Consider the following 12,860-nt stretch of genomic DNA (forward strand, 5'->3'; position numbering starts at 1 on the left):
ACATTTCTAATTTTTATGGCTCTTTAAACATGCTGCCAAATTTTATTCCAGGAAGGTTGCAGAAGGTTGTCTCACCTTTCCAAAAGCAAAAAACAAAAAACTCTCTCCAAACATTTAGACAAATAATGGTTTTACTGTATCCTAGTTAGCAGGATGGAATTTTGCCATAGTTTTATTAGCTTTGTGTATTTATTTTCTGGATTGTTCACTGATGACCTCTGTCAATTTTTATATTGGCTTTTCATTTTCTTAATGTTTCTGAAAGCTCTTTATATAATAAGGATAGTAACCTTTGTCTATTATATATAATGAATGTTTTATTTTAGTTTACCTTTTAATTCTGTTTAATTTTTTCTCTTGAGATTTTTCTCCTTGTGGTTTTATGCTAAGAAAAGGTTTTTCCCAATTTAGGATCTAATAAACACATGTATTTTCCAGTTTTTACTATCTCATATTTAATTTTATATAGAGACGTTGGAATCTAGTGATTTCTATTTAGAGAATAAGCAGTTGTTCTAGCCATATACGTGGAATAATCCAGAGCTGCAACACTGGCAGCAGGCTCTGTGAACAACGACTTCTGGAGGAGCACAGCATCCCCCACTGGGTTCCTGCCCAGGGGCTCCGAGCAACTCGTCTCCTCCCCGTTCAAAATTATCTCTTTATTATGTATTTTTATATATGGGGTATATTGTTAGCTTTCTATTCTTTCTCACTGATCTATCTATATTAATACCCAATCACATTATTTTTATCACTACTAGTTAATAGTATCTAATAATATCTAGCAGTCTCTTTATTATTGTTCTCTTTTTTTCCTTTTAATAGAATTTACTTCTTAGAGCAGTTTTAGGTTCACAGCAAAATTGAGCAGAAAGTCCAGAGAGTTCCCATATACCCCTGCCCCCATACACACATACTCCCCCACTATTAACATCCTGCACCGGAGTGGTACATTTGTTGCACCTGATGAACCTACACTGATACAACATCATCACCCAAAGTCCATAGTTTACATGAGGGTTCATGCCTGGTGTTGTACATTCTATGGGTTTGACAAATGTATAATGGCTTGTATCCATCATTTTAGTAGCATATAGAATTAGTCAGCGTTCTCCAGAAAAACAGAACCAACAGGCTATATATATATAGCAGAGGAGATTTTTTATAGAAATTGGCTCACTTGATTATGGAGGCTTAGTCCCATGATCTGCATCTGCAAGCTGGAGAACCAGGGAAGCTGGTGGTGTGGTTCAGTGAGTCCAAAGGCTGAGAACCAGCAGAGCAGATGGTGTGAGTCTGAGTCCAAAGTCCTGAGAATCAGGAGGCTGATGGTATAAGTCCTGGTCCAGGTCTGAAAGCCTGAGAAGCAAGAGCACCTGTGTCTGAGGACAGGAGAAGATGGATGTCCCAGCTCAAGCAGAGACAGCAAATTCGCTGTTCCTCCACCTTTTTGTTCTATTTAGGCCTTCAACGGACTGGATGATGCCCACCTGCATTGGTGAGGGCAATCTGCTCTACTCTGTCTACCAATTTAAATGTTAATCTCTTCTGGAGATACCCTCACAGACACACCCAGAGATAGTTTTACCAGCATCTGGGCATCCCTTATCCCAGTCAAGTTGACACATAAAATTAACCATCACACGGCCCTAAAAATCCTCTGTGCTCTGCCTATGCATCTCTCCCTCCCCACACCCTTGGCAACCACTGATCCATTTACTGTCTCTATAGTTTTGCCTTTTTCCAGAATGTCATATAGTTGGAATCATGCAGTACGTAGACTTTTCAGATTGACTTCTTTCACTTAGTAATATGCATTAGTAATATACAAGTGAAGTCATATTTCACTGAGGACTATCCTCCATGGTGTGATAGCTCATTTCTTTTTAGCACTCATTTCATTTTTAGTTCATTTCTTTTTGGTGCTGAATAATATTCCATTGTCTTGATGTACACAATTTATTTATCTATTCACCTACTGAAGGATATCTTAGTTGCTTCCATATTTTTGCAATTATGAATAAAGCTACTATAAACATTCATGTGCAGGTTTTGGGCTGGACATAAGTTTTTAATTCATTTGGGGAAATACCAGAGAGCACAATTACTGGATCATATAGTGAGAATGTTTAGTTTTGTGAGAAACCGCCAAACTGTCTTCCACAGTGGCCATACTGTTTTTGCATTCCACCAGCAGGGAATGGAGTTCCTGTTGCTCCACATCCTCATCAGCATTTGGTGTTGTCAGTGTTTTTGATTTTTGCCATTCTAATAGGTGTGTAGTGGTATCTCATTATTGTTTTAATTAATTGTGTGGGGTTTTTCTTTTTGTTTTGTGTGAAACATTATAATGGTTCTAAGAGTCACTATACGAAAATGTGTGCTCAGAGAGGTGTTGCTCCCTCCTCATCCGACTACCCGCTTCCCATTTCCCTCTTCATTCTGTCCCTTTCCCATCCCATCCCCTTAGGTACCCAATCTCTTCAGTTTCTGGTTTATCCTTTCTATGTTTCTTTTGTACAAATGAGCAGATACACATATGTTTTCTTATATCCCCTTCTTTCTTACATACAGAGTACCGTAGTTTAGATACTCTTTTGCACTTAATAACAGTTATTTTGAAGTCTGTTTCTGAGAACACATTATCTGGATAACCTGTGTGTTTTGTCTGTTCTCTCTCTTTCTCTCTAAATTTTGTCTCCTAATCTCCCTGTATATTTTTGATTGAGTGCTGGACATTGAATATAAAAAATTATAGAAATAACTTGAGGCCCAGGATGATGTTCCTCCAGAGGGGATTTACATTGGCTTCTGTCAGGCATTTAGGAACATGAGCAATCCAAGATCACTTTAATCCAGTTTCCAGAACTGAGATGATGCAAAGCTGGGCTTCACTCCCTGCAAGAGTCATTCTACTACCAGTTCACTTTTTCTCCTAAAACATAGCCTTCCAGGGCCCCAGTCCAAAAGAATGCTTCGTGGCAGGATCTCGTCTCCAAGTTTTGTTCTTGAAACCTCAGGGGGCCAATTCCCCTAGGGATATGTAGCCCCAAATGGCTTGCTCATCTCTGTTGGTTACTTGATTCTCCTGGATCTTGGCCCCATATTTTTTTCTGACTTGTTAGCTCTTCGATGTCTTCAATCAGGTGGTTTGTAATATTGTGTTCGACTTTTCTGTTGTCCTGAGTGGTGAGTATGCCTCAATTCTGCCATTACAGAAGCAGAAGTTCTTTCACTGCTTTTTACATTGAGACTAAATTTTTCATTTTAAATGTTGTATTTAGTTCTTTTTCAAATATATCTCTTCTTTTCTCATATATATATAATTTTTTGCTGAGGAAGATTCACCCTGAGCTAACATCTGCCAATCTTCCTCTGTTTTGTATGTGGGTCACCACCATAGCACGGCTGCTAAAGCACAGCGTGCAGAACTTAACCACCAGGCCATGGGACCAGCCCCCTTTGCTCATATTTTAAATTTCCTTTGTGTTTAATCAGTTTGTGTGTGTCTGTGTGTGCGCACACACTGTTCTATTAGCTGAAGTTCTTGCTGATCCGATCTTACTATTGTGTCTGTTAACTGTCACTCACAGTAGATTGTTTCTTCGTGCATTTTATAATTTTGGATTGTGAAGTCATTTTCAAGAGGATGCCTCTGTGCACCCTGAGTTGAGGGCCTGCCACACTAAAGCAAGATTGTGTTTGTCCTATGGGGCATCCTGCGATACCACCATCCTGAGACCGGTTTTTATATTAATTTTTCCTATGAGTTGAGAATAAATGAATACCAAACCCATGTAAGGTACAGAATTTTGGCCTCAAATTCTCATGGGAGACTCTTTCTGCCTTCCAGAACCTAGGCTGAAACAAACTTCCTTGTCAAGCAGATTTTTTATCTGGGCCATCATTTCCCAACTGTATACCACCTCCAAGTCCTGGCTTCATGCAGGGTCTTGGTTCTAGTTAACTTCCTGCCTGCAAGGCCTCATTTTCTTTTCTTATCTGGACATTAAAGCACAACCAGATATTTAATAAGACCAACCACGCCCGCTCCGCCACTGCCACCTGCCTGGGCAGTCGGTAGATCAGCTCACACACTTACTGCTCCTGATTTTCAGTTTTCTCTTTGTTTTTGGCCCCCAGGGATTTCCTTTATTTTTCTCGAAGGCACTGTGGTGCTTTTAAAAGGATGTCTATTATATTTAGTCAGCATTTCTAGGGACTTGTAGTGGGAAGTCTTTCAGGTTATCTAACCTACCATTGCTAGAAGTAGACATTAAACAGTTTTTTTCTAATGAGAATTACCACTATCATGGTGATGCTGTAGGACAAGTCTGAATATTTTATGTGAAAAAATGAGCAGAAATGCCCTACTGTGCAAGTTTTGGACAATAAATATTCTTCTCCCTTTTCCTTGTCTCCCCAAGAAACATCCAGAGAACATTCTAAAGGCCGATCAGCCAGTGTCCACTTCAGCCCCAATGAAGGCAACAATGGAAACAGGCATCCAGGAGTGTCCTCTGTTGAGAAATCCAGAGGTGAGACAGTTGGCGAGCAGCGGTGTGACAAAGGGAAAGGCTTCTGGAAGCAGCCCTCCTGCATCAGGGGGGCTGGGCCTGAGGAGAAAGGAGAGGACCTCAGTGGGGCAGCTGCAAGCCTTCTACAGCAGGATGGCCACAGGAAGCCTGGTCAGCGGCACAACACGGCACCCAAGGCCAAAGGTACCTCCCAGAAAAGGCGCATGCAAGAGCTCAGAGGAGGAAGGTGCTCCCCGGCTGGTTCTAGCCGGCCTGGCAGTGCCAAGGGGGAGGTGGTCCATGCCGGGCAGAATCCTCTCCACCATCGGACACCAAGAAACAAAGTGACACAGGACAAGCTCACAGGAGGGATCTACTCAGATTCGCTACAGAGCACAGAGGTGTTGAGGTCAGGAGTCAGGAAGCTGGGGACATCCACCCTGTCTGAGGATGCTCAGATATCTAAGGAGACTGATCCAGCACCTGGTCCCCTCTCTGCGCAGAGCGTGAATATTGACCTTCTCCCCCTAGAGCTGCGGCTGCAGATAATCCAGAGAGAAAGAAGCAGGAAAGAGCTGTTTCGCAGAAAGAACAAGGCAGCAGCAGTCATCCAGCGGGCCTGGAGAAGGTAGGAAGACGGGGTGCCACAGCATCTCTGGTCCCGTGGTTGTCCCAATACCCTGTGCTCTATGATATTTTCTAGTGAATTCCATGTGCTGCCGTGACAAGGCCAATTTTATTGAGCCTACCCATGAAATTCACACATGTACAGACCCTAGCAATTTACATTGGATTAGCTATTTGGAAGGTGTTTTTGCCAAGAAAGACAGGAAAACACCCAGGGTCGCCTGGTGTAAGGAAAAAGCCCTCAGTTTGTAACCAGGAATGCTGAGTGTCGGGTGAACTCTAACAGGTTATCTAACCTTGGGCAGATCACTTGGCCTCCCTGACCCTCAGTTTCCTCATCTGTGAAAGGGGATTTAACAATTGCTGCACCTGTCCTGTTTGTATGACAGGTTGTTAGAATGAGATAAGGTGTGCTTGGTAAATTCTGAAGCACTCCACCTGTAAGTTGTGTTTATGTCTCTACTACCCAGGAATTAGTCATACACCAAATACCTAAACCAGGGCGTAGATATAGTGGATTGAGTGACTGAAATTTATTACAAAAACCTGTCTGAGCATCTGCCAAGCTCCGAATGTCGGGTAGGTGCTGGGAGGAGGCGTGGAGGCTTCCTGAAATACTGAGACAAGTACCTCCAGGGAGTAATTATGGGAGGACTGGAGGAGTCCTTTCCTGCAGGTTTTCACTTCTCTCATAACCTCCTTCACACTGCAGGCCCCACCAGGGCCTGAATCTAGATTAGGCCTTACACTGATGACCAGTGCCCAGGGGAGGGCTGGACCCGTCGCTGACAGTTGGGCGTCATGTGGCCTCCGTCTCCGGAGAGAGGAAGGTTGATGGGGAACAAAGCAAGCAAATCTCTGGGAGCACAGGTGTGCCACACATCAACACCCCCGTCAGGAGATAAAAGGGCTGGAGGGACCCTAATGCTGGCAGAGGAGAAGAGAGCGAAAGAGGTCCCCCTGAGGTCCAGGGGGAGCCCTCAGGGCCTGTCGTGCCGAAGACCGCCTCACCCGGAGCCCAGCGCTCTGCTTCCTGCTCGCGCAGCCTTTGCTGTAGTGCGTCCTCGTGTCTGTTCAAGCTCTTGGTTGTTTACAAGTCATCTCGTGCCTGCTGCCCTTGGCTGTCCCAACCACACCAGGAAGCTGTCATGACGGGGATTAGTGTCCCCATGTTTCAGACAAGGAGATGGTCTCAGAGAGGACAAATGACTTGTCCTAGGGGTGCAGATCCAGCACTTGAAGCTCTGACTCAAGCCCAAGGGCCTTTCCCATACGTTCCCGGTGGTGGTTGCTGTGGTCAAGGTAAGGGAGGCGGGGCAGACCTCTCACTCTTCACCTCAGAACAGGTGGAGAAGAAAGGCCGCCCGGAGGGTGCTCACACTCATCGAGGTGACATTGTTATGATTGTCAACGCTAGTAGTTGGCATGTATTGGGCTCTTGTGCCAGACACTGTTCTAAGTAGTGTTACATGTATTAACTCATGTAATCCTCACAGTAACCCTGTAAAGTAGATACTGTTCTTATCCCCATTCCACAGACGACGAAACTGAAGCACAGAGAGGTTGATCAATTACCAAGGTTACAGAGCTAGTAAGTGGCAGCGCTGGCTTTGAGCTGAGACCGTCTGAAGCCACAGGTGGGAATGGTCCCTGCTCCCCCTCTTTGGGGACTTCTGCCAGGATGTGCATTGGCTACCATCCCAGAGGAACTGTTAGGTATTTCAGCTGAAACCTGGGATCTAAACAAGCCAGCGAGGTTTACCACGTCAGGCTCCACAGCTGCTCCCTAGCTGCAATGCCTTCCTGTCAGACTGTGCTTTGACTCCTTTGAAGAGTCAGAAGCTGACAGGTCCTGTCAGTAACTGTCCATAGCAGCAAATGAGCCTTCAGTCATTCCCCAGAAACAGTGGGCTCATAGTCTGTGTGCCCATCTGGGGAGCAATTACACAGCCCCCTCTGGCTGCACCATTGTGTGGTTCTGAGACCTGGGACATCAACTCCCAAAGGGCTTCTGGGAAGCCACACATTGTGGAAAGTTGCATGTCTGGTGACAGTAAAACCACATTTATTTGATTCTGTTATAGCCTTATACATCTTCCATTTTAAGTGCAGGAGCCCAAAGTCCTGGGACGGTGTGTGGTGTCTGACACCGAACCTAAGGAGCACTGACGGGTGGGGTGGGGGACAGGGCTTGGCACATAAGTGCCCCGTAAATGCAGGCTATCATTCCAGGAGACATGTCAAGGGGGGAGAAAGGCAGACTGGAAAGTGCGCAGGGATGGGGTGAGCAGGTTGAACCTTGGGCCCAGAGAAAATGAAGCTTAGTCATAAAGTGTGAGTTTTATTACCAGTCCAGACTTGACTCTTTTAAAGACCAAAACCAGATACTGGCCGAGCTAAGCTGGGCTGGAAAGTTGCTGTGGCTACAAGCAGTTGCTGTGGGAAACACTTCCTTTTTACCTCAGCACGTGTAAGCCACCTCCCTGTCGGCTCTTCTCCAGCGTGTCCTGAGATGAATAGGCAAGGACAGGCTGCGCCACAGAGAGCCCTGAGCCCAGGGCTGAGAGGGACGATTGGACAGGTGCGGTCTCTCAACAAACCAGGAATGCAAGTCCTCCTGAGAATGGGAGACTAGAGGCTGCTCCTCTGACTACCAGGGCCATCAGACACAGACTCATGGTCTCCGTGCCAGAGTCGATTTGGTGGAAGTCGTGCCCACTCAGAGCCGGAGTTATTACAGCTTCAGCCCACACCTGGGCTTCCCAGCAAGTCTTCTGCCTGCAGAGCAGAGGGTGTGGAAGACACTTGGCGTCTCAAACAGAAGAAACTGAACCATGCAGCAGTATTGCCCCATAACTCCAGCTGTTCTGCACAGTTGGCTTTTTGGGAAGGTGGTACATATTCTAGTAGAGGGATGCCTTGGTTCGTCAATCTCCAGGAAAAGAAAGGAAGACTTGTGTAGTTTGACTGAAATCAGCCTTCAGGGCAGGGGGTGGGGGGCTGCCCCCAAAACTGCAAGAGCTTTTAGGAGACTGCGGACGAAGGCTATTTCCCATTTGGTGTATGGTAAATCAGGCGTGGATGGGCCTGCTGCTCGCTGCAGCGCCCTCTAGGCTCACCAGGAGTGGTTAATCAGTCAAGGTAATGAATCCTGGATGCAGCTTTCCTTGGGAGACTCCCAAACAGTGTGTTTAATCAGAAGTTTGGGAGTGCACAGGGGATGGACACCATCATGTCAAAGCTAGATGTAATAGAGCCAACGTCCACGTGCCCCTCGCCTCTCCCACCCCAGGCTCCACCCTCCGGCAGAATGATCTCAGTAAAATACAGCTCTTATCTCTGCCATCATTCTTAAAAACCTCTGTGGGTCCGCACCAAGAACAGAGTACAGACCCAAGTCCTTAGCAGTGTTTGGCTGTGGGACCAGACAGCTCTGAGTTTGAGTGTTGGTCTCTCCTGGCTCTAGCTGTGTGACCTTCTGCAAGTTACTCAGCCATTTTTTCCCCCAAGTTTTATTGAGATATACTTGACATACAGCACTGTATAAGTTTAAGGTGTACAGCATAATGATTTGACTTACATATGTTGTGAAATGATTACCACAATAAGTTAGGTTAGCCATCATCTCACGTAGATTAGAAAAAAGAAATAAGGAAAAAAAGTTTTTTTTTCCTTGCGATCAGAACTCTTAGGATTTACTCTAACGACGTTCACATGTACCATACAGCAGTGTTAGCCATAGTCGTTGTGTTGTACATTACATCCTCAGCACTTATGCATCTTCTCACTGGAAGTTTGTATCTTTTGACCACCTTCACCCACTTCCCCTCCCCCACCCCCTGCCTCTGGTAACCACACATCTGATCTCTTTTTCTATGAGTTTGTTTTTCTGTTTTTGAAAATTTCACATATAAGTGAGATAATACAGTATTTGTCTTTCTCTGTCTGATTTTTTTTTACTTAGCATAGTGCCCTCAAGTTCCATCCATGTTGTCGCAAATGGCAGGATTTCCTTCTTTCTCGTGGCTCAATAATATTCCATTGTGTGTGTATATATCCTACAACTTCTTCATCCATTCATCCATCAGTGGACACTTAGGTTATTTCCATGTCCCAGCTATTGTAAATAATGCTGTTATGAACATGGGGATGCAGATGTCTCTGAGATACTGTTTTCATTTCCTTCAGTAAATACCCAGAAGTAGAAATGCTGGATCATATGGTAGTTCTATTTTTAATTCTCTGAGGAACCTCTATACTGTTTCCATAGAGGCTGCACCAATTTACATTCCCACCAACAGTGCACAAGTGTTCCCTTTTCTCCACATCCACACCATCATTTGTTATTTCTTGTCTTTTTGATGACAGCCATTCTGACAGGTGTGAGGTGATATTTCATTGTGGTTTTGATGTGCATTTCCCTGATGATTAGTGATTTAGAGCATCTTTTCATGTACTCATTGGCCATTCATATATCTTCTTTGGAAAAATGTCTGTTTAGGTCCTTTGCCGTTTTTTTATTAGATTATTTGTTTTTTTGCTATCAAGTTGTATGAGTTCTTTATATATTTTTAGATATTAACCCCTTATCAGATATATGATTTGAAAATATTTTTTCCCATTCCGTAGATTGTCTTTTTATTTTGTTGATTATATTTTTTGCTTTGCAGAAGTTTTTTAGTCTGATGTAGTCTCACTTGTTTTTTATTTTGTTGCTTGTGCTTTGGGTGTCATATCCAAAAAAATCGTTGCCCAGACTCATGTCAAGGAGATTTGTTCCTATGTTTTCTTCTAGGAGTTTTATAATTTCTGGTCTTACATTTAAGTCTTTAATCCATTTTGAGTTAATTTTTGTGAGTGGTGTAATATAGGGGTTTTAGTTTCATTCCTTTACATGTGACTATCCAATTTTTCCAGCACTTTTATTGAGTTTATTGAAGAGACTGTCTTTTCTATTCTTGGCTCCTTTGTCAAATATTAGTTGACCGTATAATGCATGAGTTTATTTCTGGGCTCTCAATTCTGTTCCATTGGTCTATGTGTCTGTTTATATGCCAGTACCATACTGTTTGATTACTGTAGCTTTATGATATATCTTGAAACCAAGAAGTGTGATGCCTCCCACTTTGTTCTTTCTCAGGATTGCTTTGGCTATTTGGGGTCTTTTGTGGTTCCATATAATTTTCGTATTATTTGTACTACTTCTGTAAAAAAAAGAAAAATGCCATTGGAATCTTGACAGGGATTGCATTGAATCTATAGATGGCTTTGGGTAGTATAGACATCTTAACAATATTGATTCTTCCAGTCCATAAGCATGCGATACCTTTCCTTTTTTTTTTTTTCCTTCAATTTCTTTCATCACTGTCTTATAGTTTTCAGTGTAGAGATTTTTTACCTTCATGGTTAAATTTATTTCTAACTATTTTATTGTTTTTGATGCTATTGTAAATGGGATCATTTTCTTTATTTTTTTTCAGATAATTTGTTAGTGTATAGGAACACTACTGATTTCTGTAAGTTAATTTTGTATCCTGCAACTTTATTGAATTTGTTGATTAGATCTAACAGATTGTTTGTGGAGTCTTTAGGATTTTCTTTATATAAAATCATGTCATCTGCAAATGGAGACAATTTTACTTCTTCCTTTCCAATTCTGATGCCTTATATTTCTTTTTCTTGCCTGACTGCTCTGGCTAGGACTTCCAGTACTATGTTGAGTAGGAGTTGTGAGAGGAAGCAATCTTGTCTTGTTCCTGATCTTAGAGGAAAAGTTTTCAACCTTTCACAATTGAGTATGATGTTAGCTGTGGGCTTATCATATATGGTCTTTATTATGTTGAGATACATTCCTTCCATACCTAATTTGTTAAGAGTTTTTAATCATGAATGGATGTTTAATTTTGTCAAATGGTTTATCTGTGTCTTTTGAGATGATCATATATGATTTTTTTCTTTCATTCTATTAATGTGATATATCACATTGATTGATTTGGATATGTTGAACCATCCTTGCATCCCAGGGATAAATCCCACTTGATCATTGGGAATGATCCTTTTAAAAATGTGCTGCTAAATTTGGTTTTCTAGTATCTTATTGAGAATTTTTGCATCTATATTCATCAGGGATATTGGCCTGTAGTTTTCTTGTAGTGTCCTTTTCTGGCTTTGATGTCAGGATAATGCTGGCCTTGTGAACTGAGTTTGGGAGTGTTACCTCCTCTTCAAGTTTTTGGAAGAGTTTGAGAACAATTGGCATTAATTCTTTTTTAAATGTTTGGTAAAATTTATCAGTGAAGCCATCTGGACCTAGGCTTTTCTTCATTGAAAGATTTTTGATTACTGATTCAATTTCCTTACTCATTTTTTGTCTTTTCAGATTTTCTATTTCTTCCTGATTCAGTCTTGGTAGGTTGTATGTTTCTAAGAATTTTTCCATTTCTTATAGGTTGTCCAGTTTGTTGGCATATGGGTGTTCATAGTAGCCTCTTATGATCCTTTGTATTTCTGTGGTATCAGTTGTAATGTCTCCTTTTTCATTTATAATTTTGTTGATTTGGATCTTCTCTCTTTTTTCCTTGGTTAGTCTAGCTAATGGTTTGCCAATTTTGTTTATCTTTTTAAAGAACCAACTCTTAGTTTTGTTCATCTTTTCTATTGTTTTCCTGTTCTCAATTTCATTTATTTCTGCTCTAATCTTTACTATTTCCTTCCTTCTGCTAACTTTGGGCTCAGTTTGTTCTTCTTTTCCTGGTTCCTTAAGGCATACAGTTAGGTTGTTTATTTGAGATCTTTCTTGTTTGTTAATGTAAGCATTTATTGGTATGAACATCCCTCTTAGAATTGCTTTTGCTGCATCCCATAAGTTTTGGTATTATGTGTTCCCATTTTCATTTGTCTCAAAAAATTTTTTTATTTCCTCTTTAATTTCTTCTTTGATCCATTGGTTATTCAGGAGGGTGTTGTTTAATTTCCATATATTCATGAGTTGTACAGTTTTCCTTCTGTTATTGATTTCTAGTTTCGTACCACTATTTTCAGAGAAGATACTTGGTATTATTTAAGTCTTCTTGAATTTGCTAAGACTTGTTTTGTGGCCTAACATATGCTCTATCCTAGAAAATGTTCCATGTGCCCTTGAGAAGAATGTATCTTTTGCTGTTGTCTGATAGAATGTTCTGTATGTGTCTGTTAGGTCCATTTGGTCTATAGTGTTGTTCAAATCCACTGTTTCTTCATTTATTCTCTGTCTGGATGATCTATCCATTGTTGAGTTTAGGGTATTAAAGTCTCCAGCTATTTTTGTGTTGCTGTTTATTTCTTCTGTTAGCTCTGTTTTTGCTTTATATATTTAGGTGCTCTGATTTTGGGTACATGAATATTTACAATTGCTATATCTTCTTGATGGATTGACCTTTTTTCATTATATAATGACCTTTGTATCTTTTGCCATTTTTTTTTTTTTTGGTATTTTATTTTATTTTATTTTTTCAGTTTCTTTTTTTTTTTAATTTGTTTTTTTATTGATGTTTTAGTAGTTTTTAACATTGTGAAATTTTGGGTTGTACATTTTTGTTTGTCCATCACCATATATATGTCTCCCTTCACCCCTTGTGTCCACCCCCACCCCCATTGCCCCTGGTAACCACAATACAGTTTTCTCTGTCCATGTGTTGGTTTATATTCCACATATGAGTGAGATCATACAGTGTT

The 12,860-nt window shown here is 41.7% G+C and overlaps 1 protein-coding gene across 3 annotated transcripts in view; it reads left to right on the plus strand.

Annotated features, from left to right (window-relative positions):
- Window positions 1-12,860, plus strand: part of INVS (inversin) — a 141,226-nt gene that overhangs the window by 119,313 nt on the left and 9,053 nt on the right. For 2 of the 3 annotated variants that reach the window (XM_058523651.1, XM_058523649.1), the window contains exon 14: window positions 4,431-5,148. In XM_058523651.1, the coding sequence (XP_058379634.1) occupies window positions 4,431-5,148 (718 nt within the window). The remainder of the gene's footprint in view (window positions 1-4,430; window positions 5,149-12,860) is intronic. The other variant, XM_058523652.1, reaches the window with a different exon arrangement.

This window comes from Diceros bicornis, chromosome 28 (assembly GCF_020826845.1).
Source record: "Diceros bicornis minor isolate mBicDic1 chromosome 28, mDicBic1.mat.cur, whole genome shotgun sequence".
NCBI classification, from domain to species: Eukaryota; Metazoa; Chordata; class Mammalia; order Perissodactyla; family Rhinocerotidae; genus Diceros; species Diceros bicornis.